This window comes from Elephas maximus, chromosome 21 (assembly GCF_024166365.1).
Source record: "Elephas maximus indicus isolate mEleMax1 chromosome 21, mEleMax1 primary haplotype, whole genome shotgun sequence".
NCBI lineage: Eukaryota > Metazoa > Chordata > Mammalia > Proboscidea > Elephantidae > Elephas > Elephas maximus.
The window spans coordinates 65837806-65857602 of NC_064839.1; the positions used below are offsets into that span (position 1 = coordinate 65837806).

The window sequence follows — 19797 nt, forward strand, 5'->3', positions numbered from 1 at the left end:
TGTTATCTGGTATTATTGATTTTCTAACCAGAGGACTCCCTTTAGTATCTATTGTAATTTTGGTTTGGTTTTTGCAAACTCCCTAAACTTCAAAGAATTCTTAGAATATAAAAATATATTTAACTCTATCACCTCAAATCTATTCTGGAATGAGAAAAAGTAATACGCAATAGCAAGATCCAAGAATAATATAGTTTTTAAATTTGGCATTTCTTCAGGATCTGGCAGGGTTTCAGAAATATCAACGTATCTCAAAAATTATTGTGAAGACAAAGAATTTAGGGTGAGTTGATACTGAAACTTGTATTTTGAGCATTAAAAAAAATTAAGAATCACAGATTCTCTATATTCATTGTCATTTCACTTTATTCCTACAAAATAGTGTAAGACCAAGCAATTACATTCTTCTGAGGTATCTTAAAGCTCTCAAATTTTTTTCTTCATTATATGAAGAAATTCTTACAAATATAACACTCAGTCACAGTTTTTGGTAATGTTTCAGTTTAAAATAGTTTCAGACATGACCAACATTAAAATTTACCTGTTTTATATTAAGCTGATAAAAGTGTCTACTACATGGCAGATGAATTTTCTCACGGAATCCATTCTATGACCACAGTATTTTATATTGTGCAAGTAGCTGAGGTAATCTTAGCAGGCAAGAGAATAAAAAACAACATTCAACAATGACCGCAATGTGTAGAGCTGTTACAGAGTAACTTTACCACCTTCAGGTAAATTTGTCTTTTTTTCATTATAGGTAAAAATCTTGATGCTTAGGATTATGAATCCTCTTACAGCTTTGAGACAAACTTTGTTCACATCACCGAATGTCTAGAAATCTGTAGCACAAGCACACATAAGAATCAGGCCTTCTTTTGCTTAAAACCAGAGGCACTGATCACTTTAGGGGTCTCTAGTGGCTTGGTGGTTAAGAGCTATGGCTGTTAAAAAAGGTTGGCAGTTCGAATCTAGCAGCCACTCCCTGGAAACTCTATGAGGCAGTTCTAGTCTGTCCTATATAGTCGCTATGAGTCAGAATTGACTCAGTGGCAATGGGGTTTTTAATACACACCAGCTTTATATGAGTCAAAAAAGAAATGTTGAGGAAATAGGTGCTGTACAGTTCTTACAGTGAACAACAAAAAGCCCCCTAATTTTGTTAGAGTTCTATGCTCAGATAATTTTTTTTTTTTATGTCTACTGGGATTCCTATTTCATAATCAACTTTAAAACATGAGTCAGTTTTAATAAAGTCTGCTCTGTTTAGTCAGTTCCAAGTGCTCACCAAAATAACTTGCCTTTTCAATGAACATTGGGCTGTTGTTTGTTGTCACTGAGTGGATTCCAACTCATGGTGACCCCATGTAACCCCAATGAACACTGGGCTGGAGGTAGAAAATACAGGGGTAGTGAGAAATTTGGTTTTGAAAAATACATATTCTGTATCAACCTTCATTCATATATATTTTTAAAGTTATTTAATATCACAGGGAAATTGTTATCCTACCCTTGGTGTCTTCATTTTACCTAATAGGGTAAATGCAATTTATGTCAGCTATAATTTTTCTATAATTCAATTACTATTTAAAATTACCTATGTCCAGGATGTCGATTCTAATGGTCTTCAAAAACAGGGTAGTCTACTGAGGCAATAAACCTATGCTTTCATTCATTTAGTCATCTACTTAATGCACTATGGAGCCCTGGTGCACAGTGGTTCAGAGCTCAGCTGCTAACCAAGAGGTCAGCAGTTCAAATCCACCAGCCGCTCCTTGGAGACCATATGGGGCTGTTTTACTCTGTCCTATTGGGTTGCTACAAGTTGGAATTGACTCGATGGCAACAGGTTTGGTTTGGTCTTATAGGCTCAGAGCATCTCAGGGCAGGGGAAATAGCTGATGCACCCAACTTCTGTCCCGACATTCCTATTAGCAGACATCGTTTATGCAAAAGGGTGTGCACCACATGGCATACAATTAACATAGTAGTATATCGGGAGTACTGTCATAATTTCAGTTTTGCATTGACAGTGAAGAAGATAACGTTCCTGTGGCAGGATGTACTCATGCTTTCAGCTCCAGCTGGCCCAACAAGGACCAGTTGGGTAGCACTTTTAAGGTTTTGACTTAGTACTTAAAACCCATCAACAACAGAATATACTACTGCGTGAGGTGATGATCTCTTCATTATCAGATATTTTCAAGCAGAGTTGAACTACTATTTATTAGGGATAGTGTAGAAAAGATTTGTAAACCAGATACCCTGGCACTTATTTTCCAACTGTGAGACAATTCACTTCTTCGATAACACTCAAACTAACATTAAGCCTTACCTAGCTCCTTGATTAAGGCCCATGCAGAACATGGCATTCCAAAACCTACAACAAAAAAACAAATTAGCACTGTTTGTTCCGTATCTTGATAATCTGGACCAGCCAACATTTCCCAGTCAGGATGAAACTTCCCTTTTTTATGATGACAAAAGTGCTAATTTTTCCATTAATGTGAACGTGTTTCTCTTAAACCCTTCTTTGTTTGAGGGAACCTATGGATGATTATATGTAGAGTTTATTGTATAACTCACTCAGCTGTTTTATTTGCTTCTTCTGTCTACAGTAAAACACGGACTTTCTGCCTTTTTCGTTTGTCTTTACTTTTCCATTTGAAAGTATTTTTCTCTTGGTTCATTGACACTTCCCATATCTCATCCTACCTAAGAAGAATTCAGCTTTCAGTTTCCTATTACCAAAGAAACCTACTAAGCACATTCTTGGACTTGACTTGGATTTGGAGTCCTCTAACGTTTTTAACGTGTTTCACGGCACTGGGTTTGGGTAACGTGCTTCATAGCAATTCTGCTACTAGTGTTTCTCCCTGTGGAATGTTCTGGTATGTGAGTTCCCTGGTCTTTTGGATTCTCTAGAGCAAGCTTGATGTTATGCGCTAAAAAATTATTTCTCGATATAGATAAAAATAAATTGCCATAAAATTTGTCAGGAGGGAGTTAAGCCTGCTGGATTTGGAAAAGGTTTTGTAGTTTTACATAAAAATTATTTCGTTTTCCTCTTAATACCACAGATACACTATGCAGGGACAAGAAATGACTTCAGGTTCCATGTTGCTGGAAAAGGTAAATCAGGCCACAATTGCATGCCCTTCAGGTGGGACACAACACACACTCCATGCACCTGCGCAAACCCTTTATTAAAGCAACAATTAAAAGTACAAGATGGATCACTTTTTTTTGGCTGTAACATCAACTTAAATATTAGGCATTTGTTTACATCTTTAAATTATTTTTAAAAAGTGAACAGTTTATAGTTCACAAAAATCATCAGTTTGACATTTCTTCCCAGATAAATGTTTTCATTTTCCAGTTTTAACAAAGGACACCCAGAATTACTGAAATACAGCAAACCAAGCATAAAAGCAAGGGTTTTCTTTGCCCCTAACTCACAGTTAGCAGCTTCATGGTATCTGAGAGACACATTTGAAAGCTTTTACTACTATTAGTCAAATAAAAAATAATTTACGCTAGAATATTCTTAGAATTATTTGCTTTCTATTTTCATATTGTCTAGCTTCAATTTCAATCGTGACATTCTTAGTATTTGCCCCTTTATAAACTCCGTCTCTAAAAAATCTCATTAAATACCATTATCACCCTCATGTAATATTTTCTTGCATAACAGATGAACACTTGATCCTTTGGAAAATATAATAAGCAATTGTGTTGTATTTGTTTTTTTCCCCCATCACTGATTTGTTTAATCCAAACCTGGCTAATCACTGTGGTAACCATACAAAGCCATTAGGGAAATAAACTCTGTGATCTACTGAAGAATATTTAAATGAATACTGAAAGTAAAAGTGATTAATATCTTGAGGATAACAGATGCTCAAAAGATGTGTGAATATATGATGAGATTTGGTAGGTATTTAAAGATAATCAATAGTTTAAATTAGTATCAAGAATAGAAACAGGGTTTATATCTTAAAGGATTGCCAAAGGGATGTGTGAAGCCAGGTACAGGACAGTAGCTGAGCTGTGCTGAGAAAAGACAGTCTTTGAAAGATAAGCCAAAGGTGCCATTTTCTTCTTACCAAACGAAGTACTGAGAAAACTACCCTTAGTTAACGGGATGGCAGGGACTGCCAATTAAGAGTTTCAGCACTGAGCACTGATGCGACCTGTATTTCAATACATGTGATGAGAAGCGTCCGATGTGCCTTCCTAACATGTCTTCTCCAGTGGCTGAGACTGGCGTGTCTGCAGGTAAGCTGGTTCGTGTGGGCTGCAGAACATGCAGAGCGTTCCTGTCCAGAACATGCAAATATTCTTCGTACCTTACATTTTCTTCTTAGAGTGTGCCAAAGAGCCAGGTACAGATCCTAGATCACCAACAAATAACAATTCAAGCATGTTTTCAGTCCTTGAAAATAATGTACAAAGCCAGTGAAATTCAGTCTTTCCATAAAGTTGCTTTCTTGATGTCTCACATTTGCCCTTCAAAGGGAAGTTTGCAAACTTCTACAATTCAAAATGAAACAAATAAAACCATAATGAAGGAAAGAGGATTCCAGAATCCACAGTGTGGGATGTCAGGCCTTGAAATTTAGTCTTAGTCTTGAAAAAGGAATGCCCATAAACATCTGAGACAAACCGTTACAGATGTAACGACAGCACAACAATGCTTGCGATGAATGATAACATTCAGGTATTTTTAGAAATTTCTATATGTTACAGACCACATTTGGTTCCTAGAGATTTTCGTCAAGTATTCCCCCACTGCCGTCGAGTCATTTCTGACTCAGAGCGACCCTATAGGCAGAGGAAAACTGCCCCATAGGGTTTCCAAGGCTGCCAATCTTTACGGAAGCAGACTGCCATGTCTTTCTTCCGTGGAGCGGCTGGTGGGTTCAAATTGCAGACCTTTTAATTAGCAGCCAAGCGTTTTAACCACTGTGCCACCAGGGCTCCTTAGTCAAGTATTAGTATTTCTTTTTGCCAAGTATGATATACAAAAAGATGAGAATAGTAGTAGATGTGCCCTAAAGATATGAAAATATAATATATAAAATGAAACCATTATAAATTACATAGATTTTCAGTATAAAATTCTGTGTTTTTCCATTTAGAATAAATACCATCCGAGCTTACAGTTAATATAAGTGAATCAAATATACACACACAGCTGAATCATTTTCAGAACGTCAAGGAAAAAAAAATCACTAGAGATATGAATGGGATGACTCAGAAACCAGAAATGGTTTCATTTTAAGAATGACTTCATAGAACCCAAAGGGCATAGTTTGGGATTAGTGTTAAGGTTTTAAAACTGTCCAAATTAAGTCTCTCTCTCTCTCTCTCTCACACACGGACACACACAGCTACAGTCATACTTCTATGATTTCTACGAAGCTTAACAGTTCACCGTGTCTTTTGAAAATTCAGCTGAAAGTCACGATGTCTTCTGCATTTCATATGCGGCAGGAGGGCCTCCCTTGTTTTTTTTTTTTTTTTTAAAAAAAAAGCTATCAGATGGAAAGGAAGAGTATAGAATTTCTGGAAAGAGAAATCCCCTTTATAAGACAATCTCCCTTTCAGCTGGCTATTATTATATCAAAAGCATTTTGATGCCTTAAGGAGAAAATACTTTGAGAATCTATGTGTGCCCTTTCCTCCCACCCCAGTCTACAGAAGCGAAAACCAATCTGGAAACATTCTTTGGTCATGTATTTCTGCTTCTGCTTCGTAAAAAATATGCCAGTTTTAGCTTAGTATTGCTCCCTAATCAATGTCTAGACAGAACGAATGCCTACATGCACTTCTTTTCTGGGAACTCTGCACATGGGTTTGGGTGGAATGAGAACTCAACAAAACGGGGAAAACTACACACAATATGGCCAAACAAGCCTCGTAAGTCCCTGCTGCTGCTTTGGACGTATAGATCCATGGTGAGATTTTGTTGACCTCCATCACAATTGGAAAACATTTATATTCTAAGACCTGGAGATAAAACTTCCTGCAACCCAAATACATGCAATCGTGGTCCAGAGAATTCAAACAGGATTTGCAGTTTCTCTTGATTGCTCACTACTAATTTCTTTAAGTGACCATCCAAGACATTTCTAACTGATCCCAACAGTTCATTCCCTGTCAAGAAAGGTCTAATCAAATTCCATGCCTGTAAGATTGCCTATCACAAAAACAAAAACAAAAAACCATTGCCACTGAGTCGGTTCCAACCCATAGCGACCTCATAGGACAGAGCAGAATTGCCCTATAAGGTTTTCAAGGAGCAGCTGGTGGATTTGAACTGCCAGCCTTTTGGTTAGCAGCCAAGCTCTTAACCACTGTTCCACCAGGGTGGTAACTGTGTGCAAACCATTTGTACCACCCAGGGACCTGTCACACCAGTTATCTATAAGGTTACCTCTGCAGTAAAGCCCAGTCCCACTAAGTTACAGAGCCAGATACATTTGCTGTAATGTTTGGACAGCAAACACATCCAGTCTTGTACCCATTTTTGCTCCCAAAAGGGCTTGTCTCAATGGGGGCCACCGTGGGAGATTACAAGCTTCCCAAACCCAAACCAAACCAAACCCATTGCCGTTGAGTCGATTCTGACTCATGGCAACCCTATAGGACAGAGTAGAACTGCCCCACAGGGTTTCCAAGGAGCACCTGGTGGATTTGAACTGCCCACCCTTTGGTTAACAGCTGAGCTCTTAACCACTTCGCCGTCAGCTCTCTAAGCTTTCCATAAAACTAAATGTCTGAGCTAGAAGAGATCTTCTGGCCCATCAGGTACAACCTGCATATTTTACAGATGACAAAGATTAAACCCCAGGGAGGGAAAAAATAGTTGTCCCAGGTCACTCACCCCGACAGTGACTGAGTGAGGAGTACACATCTGAATCTACTTCCTTATCACCAAAGTGCCCTGCATAACCTCCATCATGATCTGTCCCTCCCTGTGGCCGTGACCCTGAGAACTTGAGGACTACTTCACAGTTATTGTATCTCCTGCTCATAAATGAAAATGAAATGTCCCTCATTCTTGCCACCATTAAATCCCTTAATGGAAGTGGTCCTGATAGTTTTTTGGGGGGTGGGGGAGGGTAACCCACTTGTTTAAAATGCCATGATTTTTTGAAATGGATGTGTTCTATTTTAATAAGTAATGCAGCATGAGAACATTAGGCAAACCCAGGGATGAACGTCTTCCAAGTAACTGCGAAAGAGAGCAAGGATGATACAACAGTTTGGTTCTGTGAGAGCGCGAGATCGTTTAAATGGTGCTCAGCACTCATCCAGTCTGCCCTCTCTTATGGGTGAGGAAACTGAGGCCCAGACTTGCCCAAAGCCAGGCAGCTGATTACTGGCACAGTTGTGGAAGGTATTAAGCCTCTGGATGAGTAGTTTTGTCTTCTCGCTATATCATCATGCTGCCTTGCATATAGCTGCTTTCTTGTGGGCCTGAATAATAATTCAATAATTTCGGCATGAAATTTGATGGTACAGTTCTCTATGCCTTTACGCTCCCCTTTAAGGACCAACAAGTTGGCTTCACAGTTCACAAAAGGGGACCTGGGTATACGACTTCACACATCCTTATATCTGCCGTCCCAAATCACGTTTGAGTTGCTCAGGGGCATACTGGTTCCTGCAAGCCCTTCTGGGAAGCCCGTATTCTGTAACTTACTGGAACTCATCAAACACTTCTGTCTTTGGAAGCAACACATTTTCCAGGTAAAGAATAAGTCTTTGTTTGGAGGATGATGTTACTTAAATGTAAACAGCAGTTTTCATGTGTAACATAGGTGGTGTATGGAGCCTTTTACCATAAACCTCCACACCTCAGCTGAACTCACCAAAGGCTCCCAGAACTGGACAAGTAAACGCATTTTTATTTGGCTATTAAAGTGCTATTTCCTGGGCCAAAAAAAAAAAAAAAAATTTTTTTTTTTCTCTCAGTTTCACAATAGCAGCTTCATTGGAAACAAAAAAAGCAATGTATCAAAATAGGCCTGGGAAACAAATAAACAAACAAACAAACAAACAAACAAAATGAGCCTAGTAACTATTTTGGAACATTACAAATGACTTGCAGGTATCAGCCCTGGTAGTGGTGACTGATAGCAAAGCCTCTGAGGTAAATGTTCTAGGGCAAAATAAGGACAAAAATGACAAAGATGACTAAGCCAGAAAAGGCAATTAATATTAATATAACAGCTACTCCAATACAAGGGAACAGTGAAAGTAAGGAAAACTGAGAAGAAAGTGCGACGAACCCACGAACGTGCATTTGCTATTGTAGGAGACTTAATCATTTTTAAAAGGAAAGCAATGCAGTGTGCACTGGACAGGGCTCTTGAACTCAGAATATCTTACAGTAGTGTACTCTTTGCAAAAAGGCATCACCAACTAAGGAATTTGGCAGAGAATAGCCTGTATGATTCGTGTTACGTGAACAGACATCTTTTGTCAGCATTATCAATCCTGTACCCTGATGTTTCTCATACCCTTCACTACTGGGGAAATTCCAGTCACGTAAACTGCACACAGGTGTTTCCCCTTTTAAGATGGCATCACTCCTGCCTAGTGGACGAGAGTCTCCTGGTAAGGCTTAGCGGCAAGTACGTACTACAACTGTTATTACAAGGAGCAGCCCCTGATTTTCTTGATATGCATAGCTTTTCAGAGTTGTGATTAGACATGGCTTTCATAAATAATGCAGGTGTTTCTGTCATGCACCACTGCTGGCTCTGTAGTTTCCAGGTGAGCTGGTGGCAATACTCTATCCAGTACCTCAACAGGTGTTGGTTCTTCAGACGTTAGCTCTGTAGATGTTATATCTGTGGAAGGTTCTGCAGTTTCTGGGGAATGTTCGGCTGATGGTTCGGTTTCCTCTTCATCTTTCACTTCAAACTGCACACCCTCTTGGTCATCCACGTGATCTTTTTTGGATTGTGGGTGGACAGACACCTTGATGGCAATCTGCTGAGGCTGTTCGTGTAGGGATGAGGCGTCTGAGTCGGCGGTGGGAGAGTCGCTGCGCTTCAGAGAGTTTGGGATTGTGTAAACCTCATCCCTGTCGGGGGTCTCCTGGCCTTCCGGAGTATGTCTCACAAAATTCTGCCCCTGCTCCTCCAGCCCAACCACTTCCATGATTTCCTCCATAATCGTCCTGCAGTTCATAATGAGAGGAGGCAGAGGCACACTCCTAGCCAGCTCTTCAATATAGCGGGCAAATTCCATGGTTTTGAACTGGGTGACTTTGGCGAGCTCTAACGTTTTGGCTGAGGTGATGATGGGGATCCGCTTGGCGATCTCGAATGCCTTTTGCAGCTTCTCTGCACCTTCTGTCCTAAAGAACTCGTTGATGGCTTTCTCAGTCTTCTTCAGGTGGCTGCTCATCATGCACAGGCGGGTGATGTTGAGGATCATGACGATGGTGAAGGCCACAAGGCAGACGATCATGTAGTAGACGCCCATGTCTCCGGAGGTGAAGATGACTCTCAGGGTCACTGTGTTGTTCACAGTGCCGTAGATGTTAGAAGCGACACATGTGTATTTACCTCGGTCTGAAAACGACACCTTGGTGATGTTCAGGAGGCCGCTGTCGTGCATCTGCCATTTTCCTGTCAGAGGGAGAGGAGAGGATTCAACCAAGGACATACAACTCCCGCTGTACTTACTACAAGCTGTTCTATATTCCTAACACCATCTACGACTACCACAGTACTGCTACCAGTAACAATGAACATTTACTCAACTGCTTACTGCGTGCCAGACCGCATCTAAGTGCTTTATGTGTATATTCACTCATTTAACCTTCACCACGACTCTGTGGGTGGGTATTAATACAGGGTGAGGAAACTGAGGCACAATTAGGTTAAACAATCTTCCCAAAGTCACCAGTTTAGAAGTAGTAGAGTTGGAAGATAAACTCAAGCTCAAGTATCTGTACACTCTTAACCATCAAACTATACTGCACAATGCACCCCTGGGTAGGTCTGAACCACCAACCTTCCAGTTAGTAGTCGAACGCTTAACTGTTTGCGCCACCCAGGAACTCCCCACATCCTAGTAAAAAATAAACAATTTGGAAAGCACTGTGTCAGCCTTAACTGTAGCATCGGATATTCTAGTGGGCTTATGAGCATGACTCCTGAATATATGTTCACCAGGGTTAAAAAAGTTTACAGCCTCTCAGAATATAACGTATTTTAGAATTAACTTAAAATCTGCAGTCAGTCATTAAATTCTAATTGTTTATCTGGCTTCTTCATATTTGAGATAAAAGTTATCCTTGAGTGACCTCAGTTAATTAAAACATAACTTGGGTTATTAATTTTGAGAATCAACAATGAATTGTCTATATTACTTAAAGCTACACACTAGGGACTAAGGATCTAAATCTGGTGAAACTGTTTAGTTTGGATTAATTCTTAGTCTGTCTGTGTACCCACAGGTCAGAGGACCTTTATGAAACATGATTCTAAGTTTAACTTTGGGTCTTGGGCATGAGGCTTTCTGAAATCCTATAACCTCCCCAGTCTGTCCCACAGAGAAGGAGGGCCTAGGTCAAGTTTCTCGGAGGTTCTACTGAGCAGGCAGATAATTCTTTATAAAACCAGTCTAGTCTCCTAAGCCCTATCTCCTGATAGGGCAATTTAACACATAAATCCTTGTAGGATCTAATTATTGAACAGTATTTTAACTTGTTTCTGCTCCTTTTAGTCTAATATTTCCTGAAAGCAACGTGTTTCTTTTTTTGTTTTTGTTTTTGTTTTGGGGGGGGGGGATCTCATGTCTCAATGGGCTGTATAATGAGGCAACACAGGGCCTTCTTTACTCCAGCATCCTCTGCTCCTCGGAGCATGACAGAGGAAGCTAGACAGAGCAATGAGGTACCTTCTAGGGCCCTACAATTCCTGGCATTTGCTAGATGTGGTGAATTTGGCAGGGTTTCTCTCTGGAGATGCTGTCGCATTACTTTGCTTCTGAAAGAACATCTGTGAAGAGTAGTTCCTGGTGTCCCTGAGTAACCCTTTTCTAACAATTCAGCCAGTGTACTTCCCCCTAGAGCACAAAACACTGGTTTGGAAAATGGAGTGAATTCTCAGCCTCTCGTGAATGTGTACGCAGACAAACCTGGCATGGGGCCTGTGAGATTTTCTCTCACTCAGACGAGGCATGGGCTAGCCTCCCATCCCTCTCATTCCCTGAACATGACCATTGTGATACTTCAGCTACAGAATTATCCGAATACACAATGACCTGCGGCCAGGGAAACTGCTTTATCAGTTTATCTTCTTTAAATTTGTATGTTTCATAAAAGTAGACTACAGCAAGCACAGAAAAAAAAAACAAAACAAAAACTAGTTGATTGAAAATGTATTATATATGGAAGGTACTGGGTTCCAGAGAATTAGACAATACCTGTAGTAGTTTCTCATTTTTACCTTTGATCACTTATTCGAAAACACAGCAGGAAATGGGTAGAGAAGGGTAATGGTTTAAGGTGGTGGGTTTATTTGCATGGAGAGTGGCTAAGGTCAATCTATTCCCACTCCTGCCCCTTTTGTGGAAAAATTATGGGTAAATGCAAGAATATAGGAAGCACCTGGGTAGAGAAGACAAGTAGAAGCAAATACTAAACTAAGCCAGGCATCTGGTGATAATACAGATAGCTTTATTCCTACACCTGCATAATAATTTTAGTAGGAAATGTTACAGAAAACTAAAATCCTAACATACCAATTACAATGAACCAATACTTTATTGAATATTTAAAATAGATCTGAACTTGAACTTCACAGTTTTCTTCAGGCATGCTTTTAACTGTCTACTGACATGCACTTATCCATTCTGGAATCAAGCGGTTCAATTTAGGTGACAATTTGGCCACCTTCAAAGTTTCCTGTCACACTGTTAAAAGGGGCATAGTTTAAGATCAAACGCAACCTGATTAGGTGACATTTGTGACTTGTTCAGGGAAACTTGTGAGATGTTCAGCAGTTTACTTATTATTGGGGCGCATATTACTATTATATCATATTACTGGGAGCCCTGGACAGTGTCTTCTTAGACTAACACCTTTTATATACTTCATCCAACAATTAAGTTCATTTGCTCTTAGAGTTCAGAGCCCAGCCATGTATCTTTGAAGTGATGGCTTTTATTGAACTCCTGTTGTTGTTAGTTGCCGCTGAGTCCATTCCAACTCTTGGCAACGCTGTGTGTGCAGAGTAGAATGGTTCCATAGGCTTTTCTAGGCTGTGATCTTTTGCATGCAGTTCTTCAGGCCTTTCTTCTGAGATGCCTCCGGGTGGGTCTGAACTGCCAAACTTTCGGTTAGCAGTCCAGCACTTAACCCTTTGTGCCACTCAAGGACTCAACTCCTTAACTCTAAAACACCACAAATATGCATACATACACCTATTTTATGATCCTAGCACAGTTGAGTAATTACCTATAATATGAGCTGTAGTGCCCCAGTTAAATGACTGAGATCACATCTCTCTCTGCCAGCAATATCCTGTTTCCAATCTAGGACAAGGACACTGAGATATTTTTTTAGCTTTCAGTCCCTTTCTAGATTCCTCTTGAGACAAAGATCATAATTATTTCATGGATTAAGGTAATACGAATGCCAGGTAGGCCCCCTCTCAGGTGTGTTATGGTAAAATGAAAATGTAACCTTGGTTTTTCTATTACCAGACCGCAAAGCAAGTCTTTGGAAGCCAAAACACACACACACTTCCAAAAACCATAAAGTTGGAGGAGCTGAGATTCTGCCCCTGGAGATTCTGTTCCTCTGTATTTTCTGTATTAAAGGCTGACACACTCATTCCTTTCTGGAAACTCAGGCTCCAAATATTTCTTCTCAGCCTCGGCTTGACCATTAACTATTGAAAAAAAAAATTTTTTTTTCTGCATGGTCTACTACCACACGCAGCCCTGAGAACAATGAAGTTGACGCCAATTCCATTTTGGGGGTCTTCCCACATGAGCTTTTGACCAGGGCTCAGAAGACTCTCCACAGGCCCCATCCAGCCAGGAGAGCGTGAGAACACTCTGTTCTGCGTGCCACCATTCACCTCGGTCTATAGACACCTCATCCCGTGACTCCTCCTGGAAGAGTCCTGAGTTTAGCCGTCAGGAAGTTAAAGAAATGAAAACACCCACGACAACTGTCACAGGAAACCTTCAGGGCTGCCCAAATGCAGGAGGTATATGAGGGCTCTTCCTGTGTGTTTTAAACTATAATTGAGTGGGAATATCAAAGTTGTGCGCTGAGTTTTCATCACACTGTATCACTTCAGCACAAATGAACATCTGAAATGTCAGTGGCTGAGACCAAGTCAGCTCTCCCACAAGCAACGGTTTTGGAGGAAATAAAAGAGGCAGGGCATTCTGGTTTAACCACGACCTTCTGGATATAATATGGAAGATCACGTGTCAAATGTTCACCTAACACTCCCCATGCTCGTCCTCACTTCTTGGGCCTTGCCCGGATCGTACCCCCCATGCCCTTCCTCTCTCTTCCCCTCCCTCTCCCGTCCTGTAAGGTGGTCACACCTGAAGGCTTTAGGCTAAAACACTAACACACGCAGTCTGAGAAGGGCGCTGCATTTCTACTGGAGACTGGAGATGGTCCGGAAACCTACCGCGGTCTTCCCCAAGAAACCCCAGGCACGATCATCTCACGTGCAAATCTCCCTCACACAAACAGGACCCCTGTGGTGACAACCTCTCCTTTGCAAAGAGAAAAGCTAGCAGATGTCCTTTCTTAGCTGTACCCCAGTGTATGTGCCATGCTGCACAACAAAGCTGACGTTTTTAGAAGGGCGGCGATCTGCTTTTACCTTGTACACTCAGTCAACAAATATTCTGGAATAAGTTGTCTACGTTTCAGACCCCATGCTAGACTTTGAGAACACAAAGATGAGTGACACATGATCCGGGGCTGCATAAAACTTCCCGCCCAAAGAGGAAGCCCGACTCCAAGAGAGGGTGACAGTAACATGTGGCAGATGTGACGGGATGGGATGTGGCAGTGGGGTGTGCAGGACAGAGTGGGAGGACTTCTTAGACAAGGGCAGTGCTAAGCCAGGTCGGGTAGGGAGGTGCAGGTGGTGGGAGAGGAATGGGAGTCAAGAGAAAGGCACTTTAAGGCCAGAGAGGGAAGTTGGAAGGGAGGGAGCATATGAGCAAAGGGGAACACCCTGTGTGTGGCGGAAGGAAACCAAGAAGGCTTGAATGGAGTCAGGGCTTGAGAAGAGTGTAGGGCCAGATTACAGGCAGCCCTCCAAATATTCAAGAGCTTCACACTCATCCTGTGGGAGAACTGGAGCCCCACTAATATAGAATTTCAACTTACATGACTTTTCTTTTGACGGATTTGCCATATTTCATTTCTCAGAGGTGCCAGGCTCACTCCTGCCTCAGGACCTTCCCATAAACTTCCTCTCTGCCTGCCTGGAAAGCTCCCCCACCCTATCACATTCCACGTCCCCCACCCAGCACATTCTTAACCCAGTTAAGACACCTCACTCCCTGAGAAAGTCTTCTCTGATCCTTGACTGAATCAGTGGAGAAGAACTCAAAGTCCAGAAGCAGATGCCAGTGAATCTGAGAGTTTAAAAAATGAGGGCAAAGGTTTTCAGAAGTTTTTCTCTCCAGTGATACAGCTCCAGAGCTTTCCTTCCTGCCAGCCTTCTCCGGGATGAGCCATAGCCTTGGTCCCACACCAGGAAGGTGGCTACCTTGTACCACTGTGTTCACCATGGGGGCAGGGCACATGGCACAGCACAACGTGTCATTTCAGTGGACAGCGTCAGGCAGACCATCTAGCAATTAGAGAAGTAGATCAACAGTATCATCTGATTTCAGGTAAACTGTAAATACCAAGGAATTCTGTGCTACAGGGTCTCTTGGGACTCAATGAAGACCCCCTATATAGATCAGAACTACTGCTCATACAAATGGCATCTGACCCAATTACCGCTGTGTTGAAATGGGTAGCATCAGTAATTCTGGAACTGAAGGGCCACAAGGAAAAGTGAGAGCAAAGCCTTAAAGATGCTGTAATTATAGCTTTTCTCCAAACACCCTGTCTACTGAAATCCTAAATCTTGCCAGCTTTTCCTGACGATTACAGAGCATTAAAAATTAACATTATACTTAAATACTAAGCTCTGAGAATTTCCCTCAATTTACTTAGAAGAAAAGGATTTCTTTTTCCTTAGAGACATCTTTCTGTGAACGTGTGTTTCCAAACAAGCTGATGGTTTGTCTATGTCCCCAGTGAGCATTAAAAAAAGATTAAAACTCTACTGGAGAAACCCTGAGACATCCTTTCAACTCAGTACTGAAATCACTCCTGAGATTCACCCTTCAGCCAAAGATCAGACAGGCCCATAAAACAAAACAAGACTAAAGGGGCACACCAGCCCTGGGGCAAGGATGAGAAGGTAGGAGGGGACAGGAAAGCTGATAATGGGGAACCCAAGGTCCAGAAGGGGAGAGTGTTGACATGTCACGGGGTTGGCAACCAATGTCACAAAACAATGTGTATTAACTGTTTAATGAGAAACTAATTTATTCTATAAACCTTCATCTAAAGCACACGAAAAAATTAAAACTCTATTCACAACCCTCTTTACTTTCGGTTCTTAATTTCACACACCCATGCTTTCCAAAGAAAGTTCACTCTACAAGAATTTTGTTTTCTTGAAACCTACCTAAATAAAACTTTTCAGGTGGCAAGAATGCCAGTAAATGCTAATACAAACATAAATGAAATACAACATTTACTTGAATGAGTAACACACCGAACGGGCGTTCTTCAAATAAGAACAAAACGTGTGCGTGTGTTTGTTTGTGTCTATAAATGTGGTGCATATTTTCCAATATGTGAAATATAGGCTACAGAAAGAAAGGATCCATGCCTTTTTATAAAACATAATTCAAAAATGAATTCACCACTGTATGTCTGCACCTGTTACGGAGCTTCCGTAGCAGATGACGGCTCTCTGAAGCCACCCAAGGAGTCAGGTTATGAACGCCGCAGGCTGCAAGGGCAAAGCTTCTGGTGCCACATTCCACCCCGCTCCCTGCTCCACTCGCCCCAACCCTCCCGGACACATCTTCTCAGAGTACTAAAAAAAAAAAAAAATTTTTTTTTTTTTTTTTCAGAGTACTAGGGCCTCTCTAATAAGCTATTTCCTATATCATGGGGAGCAAAGGTGGCCTGGGATAACACAGGCTTAGCTCAGCTTTCAGATCAGGAAGAGCGGTGGGAGGGCTTTGCTGTTCAGATTCTGCAGTTACGCTCTGCTTGCAGGTATTAAATAGAATCTGAAAAGAACCCGCTGTCTTTTTATTTCGTAGCAAATAGGAAACATCTGACCCTTCGGCTAATGTGACCTGGTAATCTTAACTTTAAAGAAACTGCCACGCATCGAATTCCACGCTGGCTAGCAGTAGTCTTTTCTGAGCATAGCTACAGATGGTCTTCCAAGACAGGACCACTCTACACCCGATTCATGTAAATAACTTCCATTTTGGGAATCTCAGCTCTTATCTGAGATGGATCTGAAAAAGGTCTTTCCACTGCTAAGGCTGAAGCTATCTGGCCTCACGTTCAGCATTTGGAACATAACTCATTAAAAAACACTATAAACAGTCAGCTTACACTGACTCATGATATGGCTCAATTTAGAAAACGAGCCTAAATATCATACATTAGGAGCCCTGGTGGTGTAGTGGTTAAGAGCTTGGCTGCTAACCAAAAGGTCAGCAGTTCAAATCCACCAGCTGCTCCTTGAAAACCCTATGTGGCAGTTTTACTCTGTCTTACAGGGTCACTATGAGCCAGAACCAACTAGATGGCACCTAACAACAATAACTTCATATATTAAACCACTTTTATGGGAAAATACATTATGGGTTCAAACAACTGACTCAAAAATCTACTTTGGAATGATTCTTTGGTGAGCTGAGGAGCGCTCCTTCGGGTCAGACCAACGTGTCTCGACCTTGGCACCACTGTGATTATGGGCTGCATACTTCTTTGTAGTGGTGGGCTGTCCTGTGCACTGCACGATGTCTAGCAGCATCCCTGGCCTCTAGAACCACTGGATGCCAGTAGCACACAGCTCCTCCCCACAGGCTGGAACAACGAAAAACACTCCAGACTTTGCCAAATGTCTCCTGAAAGGAAAATAGGTCCCGGTTGAAAACCACTGGGTTAGGCAGAGGCAAAGTTCATTCTGTACATACTTTGTAATTTCCACAGACAGTGCTTTCTCCAGAGGTAGAAGCACACTGGACACCAACAGGCCTTCTGTACCCAGAAGTGATGTGCTGAGAATGGGAAGGCTGCTGACTGACGAGAGCATTCTAAACTTGCTGTTATAGTAGTCACAACACCACTGGGAAATTTCAAATAACATTTAAAGGATATATCCTTTAAATATATATCTTTTAAATAATGCATAGTGCTGCCATGAACTGGAATCAATTTGATGGCAATGAGTTGGTTTTGGTTTTTTGTGTGTGTATATATGTACACACACATACACACATATATATATACATATTTGGGTTTTATATATATATTAAAAAAAAAAACCCACTGCCATCGAGTCAAGTCCGACTCATAGAGACCCTATAGGACAGAGTAGAGTTGCCCCATAGAGTTTCCAAGGAGCACCTGGTGGATTTCAACTGCCGACCTCTTGGTTAGCAGCTGTAGCACTTAACCACTACACCACCAGGGTTTCCATATACCTATATAGGTATATATATAAACACACACACACACACACACACACACACACTGTATTTTTATGCAAATAGCGTATGCTTTCTACGTTTGCCAACTGAGCCCCCCCCATGTATCTTCCTAAGCACCACTATGTTAATTTTTTTTTTTTTTTAACAGCAACGCATGCAAAAAAAAATTGGCATAGCAGTGCTTACAAAAATACCTCAGGGGGAGGGCTCTGTTGGCAATATTTGCAGAAAAATATGGTGTGAACTTATTGAGTTTTTAAAAGGTTGAGAAATTGAGATAAACAGTAAAATACTACCTCCTTCTTTTATACAACATACTGCATTATACAGGGATTTACATATTTGGAATCTATTATTGTGAGAATATAGTTCAATATTAACAATAACAACAATAATAGCAGTTGCCATTCACTGAGAGGTTGGTATGTTCCAGGTACTACGCTAAGCATTTAATATACAATACTTTATGCATTGGAGCCCTGGTGATGCCATAGTTAAGAGTTAAGGCTGCTAACCAAAAGGTCAGCAGTTTGAATCCACCAGCTGCTCCTTGGAAACCCTATAGGGCAGCTCTACTCTGTCCTGTAGGGTCACTATGAGTCAGAATCGACTCGATGGCAATGAGTTCAATGAGTTAACAGGTTACTTTATTCATTACTCACAACCCCACCTAGTAGTAAAAAAAGGATTATCCCCATTTACAGGTAAGAAAATGATGTCTCAGAAAAGTTAAGAAGCTGGCTCAAAGATGGCTATAGTGAGATTCTTTCGAATTTCCAATAATACATTCATAATTACATAAGTTTTGTTTAATGCCTTTTGATGAACTGATTTTTTAATCTCAAATATTTAATGTACTAAAAGCGTACTCGGTACAGTATCTTCACAGGTTAATATGCTACTTCACACTGATCTCAGAGGTAAAGGATAACCTACACTCAATGCTGTGGAAACTGATCTCCTTATAGATGATGTACTAGGCATGGAGATGACACACTATGGTTTTAAAACTTGGCTGCCATAGCTTCTTGTTGTCCCTCACAGAAGCAGTTAAAAGGCATTTCACAAACTATCCAGAGAATTTAGCAAACTTAGAGAAAAAACCATAAAGCAATGTAAACTAAATGCAAAATTTATAACAATGAATTCCACAAAACTCGAGTAGATGTGGTGACAATCGTGAACTTTGTATAATTCACTTAGCTTCTCTGTGTTTGGTGACAGGAGCATGGAAAACTGGAATTCACAGAACAATTCAAGAGCTAACTGTAAACATTTTCAAACTCAGTCTTCAACAAGCCAGAAGTGTTTCCAAGGGCCCATATCAGCTGACTTTCTTGAAATGCTTGCTACTTATCATCGGATAGAGGTGCTAACGTGCATTTAAATGGTTTGAAACCAGAGTAGGAAGCCACAGCAGACACATACTGGGTAATTAGTGCCTGAAATAACTGGGACTTTCTCATAATACTTTCTGGCAACTATATACATGTAACCCTGGTGGCACAGTGGTTAAGAGCTACAGCTGCTAACCAAAAGGTCGGCACTTCAAATTCACCAGGCGTTTTTGGGTTCCTTGGAAACCCTATGAGGCAGCTCTACTCTGTCCTATAGGGTTGCTATGAGTCGGAATCGACTCCACGGCAACAGGTTTATATACATGTCTACACACCTCTAACAAACTGAAAACAGTAAATTTCATGGCTATATGTGGTTATTGATGTTCTTTGAATTCTGAGTTAGTTCTGTAATAGTTAGTGGGATACCTCAAACATGTCCTTTGGTGAATTACCACCCCCTCTCCCCGCCAAAAAAGTCTTCCCCTAGAAATAGATTGCACATTAGCCTCTTCTGGCCATGTGGAATTGAAGTGACAAGCACTGGGGAAGCAAAGCAAACCAGCAGCTACTGCTCCTGCCAATGACAGGAAATAACCCCATTCTTTCTAGGACCAGCGGGGCTGGCATGAATAATAGCTAT

The 19797-nt window shown here is 41.1% G+C and overlaps 1 protein-coding gene across 3 annotated transcripts in view; it reads right to left on the minus strand.

Moving 5' to 3' along the window:
* Positions 1–19797, minus strand: part of MFAP3L (microfibril associated protein 3 like) — a 333301-nt gene that overhangs the window by 276700 nt on the left and 36804 nt on the right. For 2 of the 3 annotated variants that reach the window (XM_049864836.1, XM_049864835.1), the window contains one exon: positions 2226–9650. In XM_049864836.1, coding sequence (XP_049720793.1) covers positions 8719–9650 — 932 coding nt within the window. In that variant the 3' untranslated portion in view covers positions 2226–8718. Of the gene's footprint in view, positions 1–2225; positions 9651–19797 lie in introns of those variants that run through there. The other variant, XR_007514726.1, reaches the window with a different exon arrangement.